Here is a 23,066-nt window from a genome sequence, read left to right on the forward strand (position 1 = left end):
GTTAATGCATTTAATGACGGAAGTATTTATAATAAACTCGGTTTTAACTTCCAAAAATGTTCAGCTTTACGAGGTCAACACAAGACCGTATATTTTAATTACAAAATGAAAGATACATCTTTGAATCACACGGCGACTTGCAAGGAATTGTGTATGAGGCTCGTTTAACATTTCATAATCATATTAAAAAGATCTGTAAATCAGCCACAAAGATGTTGGGTTTTGTCGTACACAATTCAAAGAAGTTGACCGACCTTGCAGTTATAATGCTGCTTTACTTTAGCTTAGGGCGTAGCATTCTCGAGAGTGGATATTAATTATAGGGGACAGAGGACATCGTCTATGTAATAATGGTCGAGAAAATACAAAAGATTTTTTACGATACCTTTACACGAGAGATTTAGGTTTTGCCCACGGCTGTTTCCAGCAGCATTTATCTGGGGAATGCTGGGTATCTGCAGCATCAGTTCCAGGAGGGATGTTGCATTACTGTTGATGGTTTATAAGCTTCTGAATGGTTTTTTTAATCAATATACCAGACTTCTGGTTAAAATAAGATTCTATAACCCGGATAATTTCACGCAGATACTTCCCAGGCGCAGAACAAACTTACCAATGCTGATGTCCCTTGGGAAAACTTACAAGGTTAATTAGCGTTGAAATTCAAAATAAGAGGAAAATTACTGTCTGATTTCTTAAAAACTCTGCAAAAAGCCCGTGCAATACCGGGAACTCGAGCTAGTTATAAAAAAATATCAGTGAAAAAACTCCTTCACTAGAGTTTATTATGCTTTAAAAACGTTAAAAAAAATAACTGCTAAAAATTTCAAACAATGTTTTTAATTGAGAGCAAATCACAGCAGCCGGACGGACATCATTAGAGCAGATGGCTGTTCAACGTGAACAATTTACGACCAGCCAGCACTGAAATGTAGGCACCTACTTCATCCCGAGCTATACATTTAATTTTGATGTGCGATGTGTTGTTGAGTACCTACACCTTTTTTAATTAACAAAATATATATATGTATATACTTATAATGTTGTTGCGCGACATGTTGTGGAATATAACTTTTATGAGTTAAGAAAGTGGGTTAGTTTGTATTCGGAAGAAAATGTTAATTATATTAATATGAACTTGTTATGAAGCATGCAACCATTATTTTTTGTACGGGTTGAATCCCAACCCCGCATAGGCAAATTTAAATATTATTTTATTACTATAATATCATAATATAACGCCCATGTTCTGGTACAAAACGTCAACTTTACGTTAAAATAAGGTTAGAGTTAATGCTTTCAGTCAAAACAAAAACGTATTAAAAGTTGAAACCACAAGTGTTGAGAAATCAATGAAATATGTATAACATCATTACGGATAAATCGAGTGCACAATATATAACACGGCCATATCCTTGTAAGAGGGTATAGATAATCTCCATAAATAATAAACGTTGAGGTTTTTACAGCAAATTTAAGGGACCCTTATAATGAAAGGACGATTTTTTAGGAGTAAAATTTGTGCTACCAACAGAAATAATTGAAGGAAAATTAATAAAGAAGTAAAAATAAATTGAGAAATCTTCAAGTATTTTTTGTCCATCGGAAATCTAAAGCTCGCCGGTTTTTAGCGCGGAAATTTAATATCCATTAAAATAAATCTGAAATTTTCAATATTCGACCGATTTGGTAAAACATCCCTTCAAAAATCTTTAAAGATTTCATCTATTGCCTTCAATCTTCGGGAAAAGCACTCTCATTAACTGAAGGATGACCAATACTGAAGGGAGGCAAAGAAAAAGTAAAGATAGCTTAAGAATACATGGTGTTTTGAAACTTGTAAATCCGGAATAAAACTTGGCTGTTGTTTGGATTTGTTGTCGTATCTAATACAAAAACCTGTCAATCATTATTCCACTCGTTTACCCTAATGGAAAAACGTTGTTAATTTACAATAAACTTCATTCCTTTTGGAGTTTCCCGGATATTGTCAGGTGAAATATTCAGGGGCGGAAATAAAGGCAGATTTATCAACTGTCCGTTTGGATTTAGGTAAATATTACATCGGATAACCATTATATATGTATAAGCGTTACAAATATTTTAAGGGTTATCTTTTTTTAAGCTAGACCGCAAGCAAAAATAGATGCACTGAAAGGGCGTGATTTATTAGTAGTTCGGTAGGGTTCGTCCGTGCCGCTCTCGTCTTCCGCATCGGGTTTCATTACCGACGACGCAACGCTAGGTATTATCTATACCGATTTGAAAGATAACTGATGTCACGATAACGCCTTTTGCCTCCGAGATCTTAGACAGACCAATGAATTCGATTATCTGTTCAAGAAAGAACGTAGACATTTTTTTTAAATGTTTGACTAATTTCAGTTATTTCACCATGATATCTATGATTTCACTCATATTTATCTCTCCAATAAATGACATATAAACCGAAAAAAGTATTTTTTTACCCGCAAAATATCGCTTTTTAGTTTTCGTGTAATTTCGCGCAGCTTCCCAAAAACATGATGATTTGTAAATAATTACTTGTACAAACTCTACAAACGAAAACAAAGGAAAACAATTATTCCGAGATTATAATCTAAGCAAAAGACAAAGGGGTGAGGATAGACGGCGTAGGAGTAGTACCTACGACCTATTACACTTAACCTTCCTGTGCTGTAACAGTGTGTATTTACCCCCCCTTACTAATAAACATGTATTAAATTTTGCACAACTGATAAACCATCAACCTTACATTAATGGTTGTTTATCAGTTGTGTAAAATTTAAAACACGCTTATTAGTGGCCCTTGGAGTTTAGTGATTTTTAAGTAGGTTAAAATTTAATATTTTACATCTACTTATACTTATAAATCATTACAATAACAGTTATAATAACATGAGAAAACAACATCGGTCACGCATAAATCGATTGATACGTTAATTACTGCCAGCAGACCGCCGGTTACTAGTGACAACCGTGCACCTTAGAACGGTGAGCGAAATCACGCACCTTTACTACCGCATCATTCAGAAAGTAAGCAACGCGCGCGCATATATATTAAATTGATTAAATTTTACTCTCGATTTTTCGACAAAATATTTTTTTTCTGTTGCGTTCGATAAATCTATGAATTGTATTCATTTTATCAATGCATAAATGTTTTACGGAAGGATATTTAAATAATTAGAAGCGATGTCAACTCGGTTTACAGCACCGGCAAGGAAAGGTTAAGGCAGTCTATGAGAGGATTAATTTGGCTGGATGGATTTATCAACCCCGTCGGTATTATGCCAAAGGTCTGGGGCCGTGCGATAACAATTTTCCTTTAATAAAGACGGAATTTACTAATAAAGAATTTTTCGCGACTCGAGCGGCGGAATCCCGTTTTTCCTTTTAATCCAGCGGCGGGATTAACGAGCAACGCAATTACATTATTTGCGATTGACTTGGTTGGACAAGGGAGGATGCGCAAAGGAAATTCAGTCCTTGATCTAATAATAAACACTAGTGACCTACCAGGTAATAGTCCAGTCAGTAGAGATAAACAAATGCCTTTGCTATACAAAAAGTGCTCTAAAAGATATATTGATTTTATATTGTAATTTTTCGTTTTTAGTTTTTTTAAGTTTTCTACCTTGGGTGAACTCCGCTAAGGTCGCCATTTTATGTGAATGGTGCCAAAAATTGGTTTATACGAAATAATTCTTCAACGGTTGATTTTACGACAAAGTTGTCAAAAAAACTAAAAGAGGATAAAAATTCTCATATTTTAGACGTTGTATATTTTTTGAAGTGTAATGTATAACGAGTTATAGATGGAAAGATGTGAAAAACCCCATTTTTGTAATTTTATTTTGTTATTTCTGGCTATTCATTACATAATTATTTATTTATTTTACGCATATTAAGGCTTTTACATACATATAAATATAACAATATTTAAGAAATTATTTATTTATTTATTTAGACGCCGTAAAAGGCTTTTACAATATACATGATTTATGTTTACAGTGGTTCACAGGAGCGAAACAGTATTATGTTAAACAGAATAATTACTGAGAAATTATGTTGAAAATTAAACAAGAATAACATCTGGTATACATAGGTACAATAGCATTTTTATTTTCAATCCGTACAGTACTTTAGTATTGAGGTTATTGTTACCTTCAATATTGAATTTGGTTGAATTTGCTGAGAACTAAGAGTTAGCTCTATTGAATCAGGGCTGTCAGTAAGACATCTCATAACAATTTTGGGAAAAATTATAGTTTTGATTAAGTATATAAAATTATTAGATAACACTCATCTGTCTGATATCTGATGTAAGTGCATAGTTTAGGTTCTGTGATAACTTATGAATAGAATGGTATTATGCCTAATAACATTGATAATTACGACAGAGGTATGTTATTATAGCCTTCTTATAACTATATTCCGTGCAGTTGAACACATCTACTACTTCTGAGAAAGCATTGCCAACTGCATGCAATCTAGGTATAAGCGAGTTTCTAAATGACTCAGTCCTGATATTGTTATTGAAATTAAAAAGAATTTTGGATCGAGTGGTTCTAGTGGGTATATGGAAGGTAATTAGGCTTAATATATCAGGGCTGTCTATAATACCATTGACAAGTTTAAAAATAAAAGTCAAATCGGAAATAAGTCTTCTATCTGAGAGTTTAAGTAAGTTTAATTCTTTCATCAAGTGATTGTAATTTATTGATTCTATAGGTAGACCGAGTTTATAGTTAATGTATCTTAGGAATTTATGCTGAATTTTTTCAATAGAGTCGGAGTGGATTTTAAAGTAAGGACACCAAATAGGAGAATTATATTCGATTTGACTTCGAACAAGTGAGGAATATAAGATTTTTAGTGTTGAATTATACTCGTAAATAGTGCAGGAAATGACTGTTTAAAACACATATATAAAAAAAATATTGTTGAATTTGATCCACACAGTATGTAGGCACAAAATATAAATATAAAATATTCAAAATATTTTTTTGTTTCAGCCGACAAAATACTGTTAACGTGCAAAATACTGTAATACTGTCAATTTAAATAAATTTCTCAAAATATTCCCCTACTTGTTGAAAAAACTTCAAGATAATTTTGTGAACTCATTTCCACACCAACATTAGGTGCAGTAAAAATGGTTCTTGTTTTAACTGTGTTATAATAGTCTAAACTACGTCAAATGTTGAGCAAAAGGAACGCTATATTTACAGTTAACCCATCAGCATCTTCTTCGGCCTGCAACAAGGCAACATGTTCCGAGTTTTTTTGTCAGCACTGCAATCATACGGACTTTATTTTTTCGTCACTTAATCTTTCTTGGGAAGCTGGAACCGGCAATATTTCACCGAATAGAACGAATATATGTGATTTGTGGTAATTTTTCACGTTTTGAACATGCTTTTAGCAAATTAACCAACAGTACAATGCCGATGTAGTTTCGATGCCATACAACTTTGTGTAAAAGACGTCCTCCGTTGACAACATTAATATTGTTATCTCCGAGATCCACGCCTTCTGAAAATTATTCGAAAACCACATACGACGATGATTTTGTGCATAAGCGCATTCCTCTGAGTAAAGCGATTTCCTCATTCTCTGAAACAGCATTAGTGGATTGATGAAAATTTTACCATAAAGTATTTCATTTAAATGGTATATTTCAATCACCTTGTATTTTTTTTTACTCTTTTATACAATATTATACATAATATTGTTGAAATTATTTAATTAATTTGTACATATATTACGGGACATGGCCCAATACCCTCCGCGCGGCTCAAGCGCCATTTCGATCTCTGTTTGCGAAACTGGACCAAATGTGGATTAGACCTACTATGAATACCACTTCAAAAGCACCATTTTTACTCTACCTCAAGTTGGTGTGGAAATGAGTTAACAAAATCATCATAATTATGTAACAGATAGCCAGAAATAACAAAATAAAATTACGAAAATATGGATTTTCAAGATTTTTTTAAAAACTTCATCATTCAATTCAAGTTTCCATCTGTAACTTGTTATATACACTTAGAAAAATATATACGTAATGTTAAAAATGAGAAAATTTATCTTCTTTTAGTTTGTATGTCTTGAAAACAACCGTTGAGGAATTATTTTTAAAAAACCAATGGCACCTTTCATACAAAATGGCGACCTTAGTGGAGGTCACACAAGGTCGAAAACTTTCAACTTTCGAAAAATTTCAATATAAAATTACACCACCCTTTTGAAGGCAAAACCTCTAATGACTATGAGTTGTTTTCGTCTTTATTTTATGTAAGTAAGTCCGTTTAATTTTTTTTTATGTTTTATAAAAAATTCAGTTATTTTTTAATGGGAACTAGTTTCGTTTCAAAACCGTTATATATCGGCCTAAATATCAACACTGTAAAAAAAAACTTTATATTGATAATAAAAATAAAAAAAATTAAAAAAAGTACAATAAATTATTGAAAAAAAAGGTATCATATAAATAGTTTTTTTATCGTATTTTGGAGAAGTAAATGGATACCTCAAAGCCTCATAGCTTTAAAATATCGTTTCGAGATGAAAGTGGTTATTTATTGTTTTTGTGTTTAATTCGTAGAACTCCATTTAATTTTTTTATAAATTTAATTTAGATTAAATTTGATAATATTATTATTAAGTTCTGCAAGTGTTTTAGTTTTTTATTATTGTGACAGCTGTTTCGGCTTACAAGGCCATTTTCAAACTGTGGTTAGTCCACATTGAGACGACGTTTTTATACTATTTCAAATGTAAATTTTGAAGGTGCATACATTGATTTATTACTGGTTACACCGATGACATGATCTATTGTTGGTTAAATCAATCTATGTTTTCCCCTCAGTAAATGGTAATGGGTTCTTAATTATTTACTAATGACTTTATTGCTATGAATTATTTGGGTGCATTATACTGCTTGGGTTTTGTGAAAATACTGAGAAGTGGTGAGTAAATTATTTTCCGTACTTTATTAATTAGTGTTAAATTTGGGTCATTCGTTCGTTTATTGATTTCTAATTGTTCAAGTAAATTTAATCTAATGCCCTTTTTTTCTATATGCAATGGTTTAGGACCCTTGTTGTTAAGTGGGGTATGTTTATTCACCAAGAGATGTTCTGCGAATTTTGAGGATGTGTTTTTATTATTATAACATCGTATATGTTCTTTGAATCTAGTTGAGAATGCCCTCCCCGTTTGTCCGATGTAAGTGGCGTTACAATCGGCGTGGTCACATTTTAATTCATAATAACAATAACAGTGGCATATATGAATTAAAATGTGACCACGCCGATTGTAACGCCACTTACATCGGACAAACGGGGAGGGCATTCTCAACTAGATTCCAAGAACATATACGATGTTATAATAATAAAAACACATCCTCAAAATTCGCAGAACATCTCTTGGTGAATAATCATACCCCACTTAACAACAAGGGTCCTAAACCATTGCATATAGAAAAAAAGGGCATTAGATTAAATTTACTTGAACAATTAGAAATCAATAAACGAACGAATGACCCAAATTTAACACTAATTAATAAAGTACGGAAAATAATTTACTCACCACTTCTCAGTATTTTCACAAAACCCAAGCAGTATAATGCACCCAAATAATTCATAGCAATAAAGTCATTAGTAAATAATTAAGAACCCATTACCATTTACTGAGGGGAAAACATAGATTGGTTTAACCAACAATAGATCATGTCATCGGTGTAACCAGTAATAAATCAATGTATGCACCTTCAAAATTTACATTTGAAATAGTATAAAAACGTCGTCTCAATGTGGACTAACCACAGTTTGAAAATGGCCTTGTAAGCCGAAACAGCTGTCACAATAATAAAAAACTAAAACACTTGCAGAACTTAATAATAATATTATCAAATTTAATCTAAATTAAATTTATAAAAAAATGAAAGTGGTTAAGTTGGCTTAAAAATTGACAAAAAATCGGTGCAAATTTCATGATGTCAGTGCTCATCGTTAGGAGTTTTCATTACTTCGGACAAACAGATTTATAATTTGTAAAATAATGGTTCATCAATTTAATGATGCAAAACCAGACACTGTGAGGGCGTGTGATAGGAGGGGGGGCAGGGTGGTTGGAAAATATAGATAATATTTAACATATCGTCACCTTAAAGCAATAGTGGGATATCTTCGAAAAATACACTTTTGAGATAAGTATGCAGTTCGATGTAAAATTGTGAGCTCTACATGATGCATTACTGGGATATTTTGTAAAAAAAAAAATGGCAGTGTTACAAGTAAAATCTCAGTATTGAAATGTTCGGTCACTCAGAGCAACACTGAGATATTGATGTTGTCCCACTGTTGCTTTCAAAAGGTCGTTTAAAATACTGAAATAAATTCATTGTCTCACTGTAGCTCTATAGTTTTCAACAAGTTGGGTGATCTTGGAAGAGAAACATAAAGAAACTGAAGGTGAATACTGGTCAGGAGTATGTAGCAAAGTCAGCAAAGGTACGCAGAGCAAAACAAATTAAGCCTGTACTGTGTACCAATTGTAAATACAAATGTTCTGAATCTGTTTTGGAAGTTGATCGATTAAAATATTTTAATATTTATGATTCCATGAATCCAAGCTAATAGTGGTTATTATTTTGAGAGAGATGGACATAACATACGTGTAAGATTTTTTATAGCAACCTTAGATATAAGCAATAATACCATAAGCACTGCATTAAAAAAGAAAACAGACAGCTTCCTGCAAAAGGATGATTTAGTTGATGATGTTATGAATCACATCACAGCTTTAGTAGAGTAGAATCGCACTTTTGTCGTGCAGGATCAGCTCGGATCTCCAAATATCCAAAAGATGTACAATTTGTACAAATAGAAGTGTGTCTCGATAGGTAATCTCTATGTTACACACTCTACGTACAGGAAAATATTCAATACCAAATTCAATATTTTTTTTTAAACCAAAAAAGAACCTTTGCGCATTTTGTGTATATTACAACTTTAGTACTGCAAATGAGAAATTATAAAAAATAATAATATTCTGGACACATTCAGAATGTAAAGCTATCTCGACAAGAAAAATATAAAAACATTACCAAGACCACTGATGATACTGTAGTTGCCATTCATGGCTTTCAAGCTGTTGTGCCGTTGCCGAATGGCAATATATCTATTTTTTATAAGAGCAAGTTGAACGTTATAACTTCTGTATTTACAATACCAAAACACAACAGGGCCATTGTTACATGCGGCATGAGGGTGTAGCTAAAAGAGGCGCAGTTGAAATGTCTACCTGCGTGTACACATTTTTAAAAGACTTATGCCGAGGGAAATGGGAAGTGATCTTTTATTCTGATAACTGTGTGGCACATAATAAAAACAAATTTTTATTTTCCATGTACAATGTACATGCATGCACTATGAACACTTGATATTTAAATATTACCTCAAATATAAATATCTAATAGTTGGGCACTCAGAGAACGAAGGAGACTCCATTCATTATTGCATCGACAGAGAAAAGGTCAGGGTTTTAAAACAAGGCCTAATATTTATTCCAACGGAGTAAACGATGATCATAAAGTGTTCCAAGAAGAATGAACCTCGTTATAAGTTAACAGAAATGGAAACAACGGACTTCATTGACTTGAAGAAGGTATGTGAGAAGACTGGAAAAAAAATCTCAATAATCGTGGACAAAAATAAATGTATTTGGAATAAAGTTAAGATTTTACAGATCACTAAAGATGAACAGTCAGTTATCAAATACAAAAGCACCTACACCCAGGATATTCAATCAGAGTATTAATGTGAAAGAGTGACTAAAGAATGTTCGGAAAGATAATCATTTAATTCTAGGACCAGCTTATGCAGTTCCATCTACAATTCCACCGAATAAAAATCGTGATTTCTTATTTCTTTGCCAAAGTGATGTTATACCAAAAAAACTCATAATTTTTTTAAATTAATTAAACTGCCAATACAGACCGCGATGTACAAGAAGAAAATAACGATGTTCACTGTAGGTTTCCACGGAATCAAAACATATTTGTTTTATTTTTTTGTTCTTAAAGTTTTCTGTAAAAAAAAATTGAATACCATCTATTCTAAAGGTTTTCTGTTATTTTTGATACTTACCTACTTTTTATTCTTGGTTTTCTGTTAATTTTGTTACATACTTTTATTCTTAAGGTTTTCTGTTATTTTTGTTACATACATTATATCACGCTTCTCATAAATAAATTTATAAGCACAAATATATATTTTTTTCATTTTTATTCCACCTTACTCCCATAAAATTGCCTAATTGACAAACTATAGGAGTGAGTTGGTGTGTACAGTTGAAAATGTATTAATGATTATAAACAGCATGGAAAAACATGCAGAAATAACAATTATTAATTATTTTAAGCAATAATTATTAGCCTGAAACAGTCTTCCACATTGAAAAAATCTCCCAAAAAAAACCAATTATTAATTTTTTTTTTTTGTATTAGGCAATTCACCCTAAAAAGAGTGCTATGTGAATTATTAATTCATTTATCCATCTAAACTCGTAATATTATTACTATGCTACACTGAGATAATTTGAGATGATTACCAAACACTCCGCGCAACAGTGAGATATTTCCAGATTTACGTATACTTTGTCAAAATTAGTATGAAAAAATTAATTATTTTTCTATTATTACAATTTTGTATTAAAGTTAAATAATTTACCTCTCTTATACCATATCATTAATGTGCAAGATTAGTTAATTTGATGCTGCTAGAGCTCACGCAAACCTAAAAGTCCTATTATCTCAGAACAGCATTTTTTAAGATATCCCACTATTGCTTTAAGGTGACGATATCCAATAACAGCAACCATATAAGGTAACTTATTTTTGTGTTCGCATAAAATGACGACCTTCTAAGAAGGAAAAAGTAGAAGCTAAAAATCTTATAAAACCACTGAATGGAAATTCTCCAGTAGTGTGAATTTTACATATTTAAAAAAGGGATGTAGTCAATTTAAATAAGATCTTCAGACTCCCAGACAGGCCAATTATATCGATTATTTTTTCAAGAAAGATATTTGAAAACATTGAATGTTTCAAATTTTAAACAATTTCAGCAGAAGTAAGCAAAAATTGATCTTACTCCAGTCATCCAGACACGCCCACAACTAACTTCTATCGGCTTAGCTCTTCAGTGTATAAAACTTTTGGGACATTTTCTATTTTAATTTAGTTCTTATTACATTTACGATTCGTAAAATTTTATGTAAGAAATTCAGTTAATAGCTTAATATTATTGAAATTTGAAAAATCCTAACAAAAATATTTCTTTGAAGAACCTAGTACCTTTCTTTGAGGCTGGTGTACACGCTAGGACAAGTGGTACATTTTATCAGATTCGAAAAAACTATCAGGGAGCGCTTAGACACCAAAATTCCAACGTCTCATCAAATCGGAATGAAATTCAAGGAATACTTCACAAAATGTACATTTTATCTTCAGTTTTGCACGACTGATAAAACATATGATAAGTCCTAGCATGTAAACTAGCCTTTAGATCTAAATTTCTCCGAAAAGTTACTTGAGATTATTTTAAGTTTTAGAGTTCGAAAATTCTTTGGAACAATTTTTCCATATTATTAATAATGTAAAAGTTTGTTTCCAGTTAGAGCTGTTTAGGAACCGATTTTGCAGAAACTTAACTATGAAGAAAAATACTTTCGAATTTATTAATATGAATATTCTTGAAGTATTTATTGAGTGGATCAATTTCATTTATTAAAAATTTGGAAAATGGTAAATGTGAGCAACATAAAAATTTTACCAGATAATCTAATTGAAGCAGATTAGGAGAAACAATCTTTTAATACATTGGATGAACAAGACATTATTCCAATTAAACATAATGAATAGATAATTGTTTATTTTGAAATAGTAAGTAAAAAATAAAAAAATATTAAATATACAAAACATAAGAATACATCAATTATAAAGGATTTAAAAAATCCTACCTTCCAGCTCGAAGAAGTCCCACAGCATCGACCAGGCGATTTTCCAGGAGAAGTTTTTGAATCTTCTTAGTGCAATCGCCCCTAAGAAAAACACATACTAATTTAATTCTAACAGAACATGACATAATTTAGCTAAAATTTTATATAAAGATTACTTTACTTTTTTAATGTGAACATAGCACAAGAACTAGGAGGCAGAATGCCAGGGGGGCTTTAGCAACTCACTTGGGGTTCATTGTGAGGCTGAAAGATATGAGACTGTGATGAACCACACTTAGAATACTTATTTTATGTTAAATGAAGGACGAAATTATAAAATGTACAAATGTCAAATCAAATATTATGTTAAAGAATTGGTAAATAGTTTGTATTAGACTATTATCTCTAATACATATGTACAAACAATTTCCAACTGCGTATATATTTTTTAAGTTTCTATATTATGTTACATATTTTTAAGCTTTTCCTTTAATGCATGTAAATATAGTTTTTATTGTTAGATACTATCACTATCGACCTACACATTGTTGATATTTGAAATGTGTTAATTTTTGTTATCTCTGTGATAATATTATTTTATAATATGCATGTTTGTATATGTCACCATGTATTTGTATTAAGTGCATAATGTGGTTTTTACATATACAATGTTACATGTACGTATCTCCCTTAAACACAGTAAAGTAAGTTCGTTTTTTTTCAACATTAAAAGCGCCCTTTTACTCTCAAAAGTATATACTATTCAATAGTATATATACTACTCAAAAGTTGTTTATTGGGACTTATCTCTTTTGTTGCATTATTTTGGTTTTTTTTAAGTCCAATCGTTTGGATGTCTATGGGTGGAATTTATAAAGATAATATTATTTTTCTAAAATTTTATATTTTATTTCAATCAAAGCTTACTTTTGTTCATCAATGCCCTTTTCCAAAGTGGCATCGAAAGGTAAAAAATCTGTAGAAATTTCGGAATCTCCAGCAAGCAATTCTGCCACCATGGATTGCAACTTCTCCCATTCTGAATTCTTAGCTTCTTCAGACATAGGTTTTGGTTTGGCTGGTTTCTTTGATGCTGGCTTTTTTTCTATAACAAAACAATAATAAAATTATTTATCTATTTTTTTGCCATTATTTGAATAAGGCAATTTGTGCAATTAAATAATAGTACTTACTTCCTTTTTTGATGGCTTTGGAACGCACTTTCTTCTGAACAACAAGACCGTGTTTATTGCAGAAGTGTTCCAACGTTCTAAAGAATGTGTGAATTGTTTCAATGAGGTCTTTCAGGTAAGATCTAAAATAAATTAAAATGTGCAAAAGAAGGTCAATATTGTACTAGGCCAATTTATGTAGGTTCGGTAAGGTAAATTCAGATTCGATTAAGTAAAGTGTAATTATTAAAGTGTAATGAAATTGGTATCCACACAAGAAAATTCGATAAACAAAAGCAAAGCATTTATCTAAGGAAAGTGAAACATTTTTGAAGAAAAATGTGTAGCGAAACAATTGGTCATGGTCACAGAAAGATGTTTTGAGGTTAGATTAATGTTATTTGGGGATAATAAAAAAATAAATGTTGATGGAAATATTATTATTATAATACTTTAATATAAATATGCAACAATCTGATAATGAAATGAGGATACCTATTTCATTTTGTGATAATATAAAATATTGAATGCAGAAAAAAGATTGTATACTTTATCTTTCTAACCTGGGCATTTTCGTGTCTTCAAACGATATTAACATCTGCAGAATAAATTCCCTGTACTCCACTACATAGAAGATGTTGCTTTTAAGGACAACAGATGACTCTTGGACACTTTTGTCAGGGCTTTGGTCCATCGCAGTCATGGTCTGCAGCAGTTCGTGGTAAGCCTTCAGGGACAAGTGGAGTCTTCTGACCCATTCAGGAACCTTCCCCTTTTCCATCTTGAACATGTCGTAGTTCTTCTCCATTTGTTGCTGGACATAGTGGAACGTTGACACGGACATCGTTTCACTAAAATAAATATTTATTCAGTATCTCCGGAAATCAGATGAGGCTAGGTATGCAAACCATAAATAATAGAAACAAAGGAAGATATGGCAAACTGCACAGACCACCAAAACAGTGTTTATGTGTTTGGTGTGTATATTATTGCAATTAGCAGTTGTATGGGTGAATGATATTTGTGTCATCTAATAAAGGATGATGGCATTCTCACTTGTTTCCATCATCTATAATGCAAACAGATCAATTTATGTACAGAATTCTAAAAGCAATTTTCAACAGAATACATACAGTTGGCTGCCCCAGACCTATTAAGAGGAAGCTACAAGCCAAAAATGTGTATATTCTTGGTATGTATTCCTTATATTGTAGATAATAGGCATTACAATCGCTTGACAAACAGAGTCTAGAAACGTTCGATGTTAAGCACAAAACTAGTTTTTATTTATTTTGTAAATAATTTTATAAGAAAGCAAAAAATTTAATCAAGTAAAACTGTCACAAATAATCTTAGCTATAACACTGTATTTTTTTAAGTTGTTTCCTTTTTATGCACTCATATATTTCTATTGAAAAAATATATTTTTTTGTAGTTTACATTTATATTTTTTATTGAGTAATTTATTTTATTTGTATTCTGCTCAAGCGAAACGATAGGAAAACTTTCAATTGATCTAAAGTATATTTTTTGGTATTCATAATGTACACCAATTTGTTATAAAGATTAATCAAAATAGTGATATGGCATTAAGCTTCGCCTTAAATTTAGAAATAAAATACTGACTTCTTGCATAGAAAAAAAATCTAAATATTGCAAGCTCTCCGAAATTAAGTACAAAAAAAAATGCTTCGTCTGGGGATTGAAAGAGAAATCTCTGACTTAATTAACTTCCATTATGAAAGTCACACAATGAACAAAAGAAAACCTTTTTAATTTCGTGTCTATTTTTAAAAGGTGGTACAGCCCTGAAGACAATAATTTCTCGTTAGTAATGGGTAGTAATGTTTTTTTATGCACTCTGTAACGAAGTTGGGCTGAGTAAAATAAAAATTTCAGTTGATGAAAAAGAGAGAAACTTAGAAAGCGTGCAATAATGAATGTCTCTTTTGATTAAAATAAGTGGAATAGCTCTTTAAGAGCTTTAGTTCGAGTAACTTTTTACTAGCAGTGTAATGGGACCAATTATAAGAAATAACAGTAATTAACACCATATTTTAAAACTATTCAAAGACTTTGTAATTAAGATTTTAAATGTCATTATAGACTACAATTATTGAAGATAATATTTTATAAATTGCTTCGGGTATTTTATAATACAAAGTATCACAATACGTACAGTGTGCCTCATAATCCCATAATTTGCACAATTAAAGTTTAATTGAAAACAAACATTTTTTTAGTATTAGGTTTGAGTTTAAAAAATTGCAATTTAAAAATTAAATTTGATTTATCAATGTTGTGTAAGTATTGCTGAAACCAGGTATGTATGTTTTACGAAACATGTAGGTAAAATATGAAATATTTTCCTATAGCTTTATTTGTTTTTACTCACCTTACAAGTTTCACTTGAAAATTGTAATTCCTATTGAATTCCATAAAGAATTTCATAGCCCACATGTAGTAAGTTTCATCATTCTTCTGAGCCTTGGACCTCACCAGTACATCCTTCACATAGTACATCATTGTATTGTAGGAGGCATTCAGGAACTCTATGCAGAACTCTTTCAAGAATAATCTGTTGAAAAAATGCATTTAAAAAATACTATGCATAATCGCAAATTTAAAAGATAAAAATTAACTCTTTGCAATATACAGGTGGGGCAACAGTAATCACCCTATTGGAAAACGTTATAAATTTTGCAAATGTCAATTTGGTTGACATTTGTGAAGTAAACAAATGCAGAATACAAATCGACAAGACATGAATCGGTTTACTGCACAATAATGTGGAATAATTGTTTCCATTATAATTAAATAAATTATTAAAAAATTACAGCAAAAGAACATCGGGTGATTACTTTTGCCCCATCCTGTAGTACTAAAAATAAAAAAGAAAGCGGTACCTTTTTTTAAGGGTATACTTAAAAGAATTGATAATCTGCTCCTTCAAAGATGGCGCTAATTTAATTATTTTATGAAAAACACTACAAACACAAAAGTTACGCTTTAAAATATTAAGATGAATTATTTTTTTGCGCCTGTACATTAGGGTGGAGTGACATTGCAAAAATCAAATCTCGGTATTGTAATAGCTGCCAAAAGATGCTTCATGTCATTCATATTCTCGTAAAAATACTTAAAAAAATCTAAACTTATGTCTTCATTCAACAACCTAGCGATTTCGTAACGTAAAAAACGTAAATTTAGCCATTTTTTCCCAAAATCTGAGTACAGTCTCAAAAATATAAAATAATATCCATTACTTTCAATTGCATTTACCTTATTGAACATTACATGTTTTATAAAAAAAAAAACACTGCATAAATTGCTCTTAAACTAGTGAGTTTGTGAGCGCTGTGGAGGTGGGGGGGATAATTTCGCTCCTATTGTTTCGTCGCAGAAACTAGATGCGACTTGCATCTAGTTTCGTTTCGGCTACCGCTGACCGTAGACGTGTTAGAATCCTTGTCCGATTAAATTTTAACACATATAATTGTTGTGAAAATGAATGCAAATTACACGAGAAGCAAAATTTTATGTCCAATATTCGGGGCACCAACTGAAATGAACTCTCAAGTGTTACCTACTGTCTCAGAAGTGATTTAACATTATTTGTTCTTACGATATGAGCGTAATCTTAACTCTACAAAAAAACCGTCAGTATTCGAAATAAAAAGTGTTATATCTGCAATTGTTGAAGGAATTTGGAAGCGCGCTTCTATTCCCATTGTTTCACACAATCGAGTGATGAAACTGATCCAAGATCATTATAGCGAATACTTAAAACTTAAAAATTGGCCAAAAAAAGTGTGCATTATTATGTTAAGTTAAATTTTTATAAAATCAAAATGAATAAACTTTTCGATATTGCTTCATGCAAATTTAACAATCTGAATATGTGTTCCTGCGAAAAGACGCGCAAGGTACCCACCAAAGAACAAGCATTCCTTGAAGACCAAAGATCCTCGAGAAAAATGATGCTGGGAGCAATAGACACCGACACAACAAAAAAATTACATCGGAAAATGAGGATGCAAGCTCGTTTATCTGAACTTGCTTCGAAGGTCAGCTCATCTACAGCATCAGCGACAAAACCACGTCAACCCTTTTTTGATGAAAACCAATCATTTTCTTCACATTCTTCGCAACCTCCAGAAAATTCCCGTATGATGTTAAAACTCCCTACTTTGGCCAGAATCTGCGATCAGTATGGTTTGTCAGACAGGTCGGCATCAGCTGTTGCAAGTGCTACATTACAAGATTTTGGCATAGTAACCGAAGACGACTCTAAAATGGTGATTGATAGGAGCAAACTCAGACAAGCTAGACAAACGTGTCGCACTTCTTTAATAAAAACATGGCAGATGTCGTCGGAGTCAACAAAAATTTGAGGTCTATATTTCGATGGAAGGAAGGATAAAACACTGTCTCAGGAAAAAATAGGGGATAGATATCATCGGAGAACGATTTCAGAAGAACATTATTCCATTTTATCTGAGCCGGGGTCTCAATATGTTGGACATGTTACACCATCATCAGGAACTGGCAAAAACATCGCAAAGAGCATGTTACACCATTTAAAAGTGAACGGTTTTAATTTGAATGATTTATCAGCGATTGGATGTGATGGGACTGCTGTCAATACAGGCAAAAGAAATGGAACTATTAGATTCATGGAATTGGAATTAGGTCATCCGTTAAAATGGTTTATTTGTCAGCTGCATGCAAACGAACTTCCCCTTCGCCACTTGTTTCAACACTTGGTGCTACAACAGGACCTAGAGGGTTTTCAGGACCTATTGGAAAACTTCTTTCAAGCAGCTCTGAAAACACCGTTATAAATTATTCACCAATACACTTTGAGATGCACAAACTCAACGCAGAGGAATTGAAAAATTTGAGCACGGACCAAAAATACTTGTACGAAATATGTTTTGCAGTTACAACAGGTCACTGCCCACCAAATTTAGCAAACCGTCATCCAGGTAGTATTTGTCACTCACGCTGGTTGACGACAGCAAACTCAATACTTCGATTATATATAGGAACAACTAACCCTTCAGTGAACCTAAAAATTCTTGCTGAATATGTTGTTAAAGCATATGCTCCAACATGGTTTGAGATAAAGAGGCACCCGTCGTGTAAAGATGGGGCATTACATGACTATAATAAAACTCACCCGATATTTGAGCACCGATCTACGAGATATAATTAATCCAGTAATTTAAAGAAACGCCTATTTTTGCCACCCGGAAAATCTGCTACTATCCATGATGACAACCTTATTGTAAGAGAATTGGGTTTGAGACGAATATTAAAGGCGCGAGATAGATGTCCGAGTCCATCTGTTGTTAGAGACTTTATTATTCCAACAATAAACTTTTCAGCAAGTAAATATTACGATATTATCAACTGGCAGGAATGCGAAGTTACACCGCCACCGATACTATCCGAAATCAGTAATGATGGCCTAGTCAAAATGATAAATAATTTCGGTGAAGAAAAGGACAGTATTGAATTTGCCAGATTTCCCTGCCACACTCAAGCAGTCGAGAGGTGCATCAAATTAGTTACCCAGGCATCGTTGTCTACAGTTGTTCATTCATGTTCATTCATTCGGGCGACAATAAAATCTAGGCATATAATGCCCGAATTTCACACCAAATCTCATTTCAAAACACGATAAATATTATAAAACTTCGTTAATGTTTAAAAAAATTCTCTTTGTTAAAGTATTTTATTTAATAAAAAAAACCTGTTTCTCAAAAACACGAAAAAAACAATAAAAATCAATAATCCTCTTCAAAAAACCAAAAATAGACCCCGCCTTGAAACTATGGTAATTTTATTTTTATTTTCAGATGTGTTATGCACCTTATTAGCTATAAAACCCCTAATTAAAATTGTATTTTTGCTATGAATATCGCTTGTTTATAATGCTTGACAGAGTTTTCAGCGACTTTTTTCATACAATTTTTTTCTAAATATAAATGTGCTGGTTGTTGAATAAAGGAATGTTTCGATCGAGTTGATTTTTTTAGACGAAAGAGGTGTTATATAAAGGCAACTTTTTTTTGCTATTACAGTACTGGCATCTTTAAAAAAAAAAGTCCCATACAACGTCACTCCACCCTACTGTACATACATAAAATGAATATGAATAAATAGTTTTGTCCATATACAAACTCAATTCTTTCAAGAGGGGCATAGAAATACAATTTTAGATTTAATCACCAATAAAAGAGTTTTTCCACAGACATCCAAATTAATAGACATGCCAATCAGGCAGAGGGGAACAAACCAACATGAGCTGAGGGTGGGAGGCGGTGTGACCATACCACTTTCGGTGTTTTTTCAATAAATGAAGCTGACAATATACAGGCAACTTGCATTGTAATATCACCATTCAGTCCTCAAAAATAAAATCTGCTTAAGAATTACTAGTCCTTTTTACAATGGCGCGCAAATTGCTGGCTGTGTAAAAAAACTTAACTACATATCTCAAATCGGGGAAAAAAAAGTTCAGGCTTGTTTCCAAAATGTTATACTTTGTTAAACTATTTAGTTAGACCCTTTTACAAATGTGTTATAATCAAGCCAGCTCACTCAATTTGAGCGTCGCTACACCAGGTAATTCGTTTAAGAACGAGCATTCAGATTGTGTGCAGAAAGGTCACACAATGGACAGGTTTGCAAACCTTTGCCTCACTTTAGTCAACTTTACTTTTCTGCACATGGTCTGGTTATTTAAATGTGCGCTCTTCAGTGGACATAGTACGAATAATTTTATAGTTTATTCTATGTATTCTGAACCCTCCTGATGCCAAAAATATGGTCAAGTGGTTTGCCTCCAGCTCGTCAAAATGTTACGCAAATTTTATGTTACGGCATGTCTATGGTTTTTCCTAGAATAATTCAATTAGTGCCATCTATGATAGAGCAGATTATGAATTCGTTTAAGTATACCCTTAACATCACTTCATAATAATAATAATAAGTATATAAGATGTCTACCAGTGCAAGATTATTTATCAGGACTGTATAATTTAAGTAATATTAATTTCAGTCAATATTATACACCCCTGATTTTTTATTGAATAAAAAAATGATATTCTATTATACGGAATTACTTACGATTTTCTGGCATTCAGGAATATTTATACATTTTTAAGGAGAAATTACACAAGTAGGCATATACTCACCAATAAACAGTCTACCGAAATAGCCCATATTCCTCATTTCGGTTAAATGGAATAATACAACATAATTGTACCGAAATAGCGCAAATTTCAGTATTTTTTTATCATCAACTCCACACAGGAGGCCCCGAAAAAAGAAATTCTTCTGGACCTATGTCATCTTTGGGGATGCTGTTCGAAGGGTCTTCAAGAAGATGGGGTTGTGAAAATGGGTCTTGAAGAGGCCCACGTTGTAGGAGGGAGGAAACATGAAAGTCTTTCCACAGCCGAACTGTTGAATTCAAGAATGAGTCGTAGAAACGACCTGTTCTTGTGATATACATAAACAGAAGTCAACCAAAAGGTCAACTAAAGTCAAAGCGCTATAACGATACAATTATGTTGTATTATAAATAAATTGTATTATAAATAAATTGTTTTATTCCATTTAGCCGAAATGAAGAGTATGGGCTATTTCAGCATGACGAGGGGAAGGAAATGGGGAAGAGGAAAGTGGGGAAGAACTTGGCTATTCACATATGGTCACCAAACACATCTAAAGCCATTTCAAGCAATGCTTCTATTCTGAGTGGTGGTCTTTCACAGCTTTCACCAATGCCATACTGAGAGTATCTACCACCATGTCACTCTCTGTATAAAGACAATCATTCTCATCACTTTCACTGTCATATCCTTGTCTTGATAGTTTGCTAAATGAGACTTTCAATTTAAAAATATGAATGTCTTCAAAGCAATATTAACTAATAAATAACCTCGATTCCGCATCATCAAAACATAAGTTAAACTACAAATATTCCTGTGATTTTTCCTTTTTATTCCGAACATTGGTTTTAATATATGTAATAATCATTGCAAATGCATTCTGAGTTGCAAGACGCCACTTGCATTGCAGTAAATTCAAATCTCCCAGTGGAAAATGGGCAACTATCTACATCACTACCCTACCTCTACCCCCCCGATGAGCAAACCTTGTTAATTACGTTTTCTACAAACCTTGATATTTACCATATTATATAATTAATACCATTCTTCAAAATATCAATACAGAAAACTATAAAACTGCTAACTGAGGTTTAAAGCCAATGATGCACCTAGATTTTGACCGGTCAGTGGCCGAGTTGACATCGCGCTTGGGTCCCACTCAGGCGTAGTGTGTTCAATTCGTCGGCCGGCTAAGTCTTCCATCACAACACAAGCAACATTTTTAGCTTACTGTGGTGGTAGTAGGAGATTTTCAAATATTGTCAGGTTATTCGTAACCCGGGAATGTTTGTCTTTCTTTTTTAGAAAAAAAAAAAAATTTCACCGTTTAGCCCATATTTTTAGGCTCTATAAATTTGGCACATTATAGCAAGCGATCGCTCAAAACGTTTTTGCAAACTTAGCATAATAAGCCAAAAATCGCTCGAGTGTTTAATAGATATTACATTTTATTTGAAAAAGTTAGTGATGAGAAACTCTTAAAAATTGATTAATTTATGTACATATATCCAATATCATTCAACGTTCTTATTCATTCAAATATATTGGTAATGAAAAATTTTTTGTAAACATTGTCTGGTCTTAAATTTGTTATTAATTTACAGTAAATCATTTTTACAATAGTCGATTTAATTATCAAATAATTCAGTATAATAAATTAACAGAAATAACAAGTCAATCAAATACTTTTTATTAAATAAGAAAATCTCCTAGTGACTTAACGAATATTTAGATAATGCTCGCCACTTTTTCAATATAACATATTTTCAAAGTGAAATTAGAATATATAAGCAGGAATACGTAGAGATAAGGCGTAGGTGTATTTAACCTTTGAGTAGTCAAGGTGGCAAACAGAACATGCATTCCCATGTGGGGTCACTGAATTTCCACAAACATTTATAACAGTGATTTAAAAAAAAACTATTCTTATTTTGCTGTTCGCTGAGAATTGTAATGGTGTGATTACTCAATTACCCTATATGATTAAGAGTTATACTTATATAATGATAGTAAAAGCAGATCTCTTGTCTCCAAAAGAAACCTCACCGTTCTTGATTCTTTCAAAATTTCTCCGTGAAACCTGTTGAGTTAATTTTATCAACTTTGATTTGTTTTTAATGCAATTGAAACTATGTATATATTCATATTTTGCTGCCATACGAAGAAATGGAAAAGTGGGGTTACTTAGTTACCCCCCTATATTTATGAAAGAAAAAGCAAAACTATACGACCATTACATGACTTTGCTACATTACAATTCAATAATACCTCAGGCGATAAACCAACATTGCGGACAAACTGCTAATAATAAGAACGAAATATCTGTTGTTAATATCGAATCTTTGAAAAATAAATTGTCATCTGAATTATGGTTAGATATTCTCCAAAGTGATAACGTCAACGAGTGCTGTAAAATATTTGAAAATAGATTAACGAACTTTATAAATGATTCAAAAAAAATTATTCCAAAAGGAAATTCGGCAAAATTTCGTAAAATCAAACCGTGGATAACACATGGGCTTGTTGTGTCCATAAGACACAAAGAATGGCTTTATAAAGAAACAAAAAAAAAACCACTAGACATTAAATTAAATGTTCATTTTAGAGAATACAAAAATAAATTAACCACGCTCATAAAAAACACGAAAGAAAATTATTATAAAAATAAACTTGATGATTCTGAAAATGACAGTAAGAAAGT

At 32.1% G+C, this 23,066-nt stretch overlaps 2 protein-coding genes across 2 annotated transcripts in view; one reads left to right on the top strand and one right to left on the bottom strand.

Annotated features, from left to right (window-relative positions):
• Positions 1-23,066, bottom strand: part of timeout (circadian regulator timeout) — a 471,418-nt gene that overhangs the window by 432,322 nt on the left and 16,030 nt on the right. The window contains exons 6-10 of the mRNA XM_089632410.1: positions 15,577-15,759; positions 13,745-14,032; positions 13,203-13,324; positions 12,937-13,114; positions 12,031-12,111 (exon numbers count right to left, since the gene is read on the bottom strand). Coding sequence (XP_089488536.1) covers positions 12,031-12,111; positions 12,937-13,114; positions 13,203-13,324; positions 13,745-14,032; positions 15,577-15,759 — 852 coding nt within the window. The remainder of the gene's footprint in view (positions 1-12,030; positions 12,112-12,936; positions 13,115-13,202; positions 13,325-13,744; positions 14,033-15,576; positions 15,760-23,066) is intronic.
• LOC149422998 (uncharacterized) overlaps positions 1-23,066 on the top strand; it is a 136,138-nt gene that overhangs the window by 108,919 nt on the left and 4,153 nt on the right. The window lies entirely within an intron of this gene.

Source organism: Hesperophylax consimilis, chromosome 6 (assembly GCF_061612785.1).
Source record: "Hesperophylax consimilis isolate HC1 chromosome 6, BYU_Hcon_1.0, whole genome shotgun sequence".
Classification (NCBI taxonomy): domain Eukaryota; kingdom Metazoa; phylum Arthropoda; class Insecta; order Trichoptera; family Limnephilidae; genus Hesperophylax; species Hesperophylax consimilis.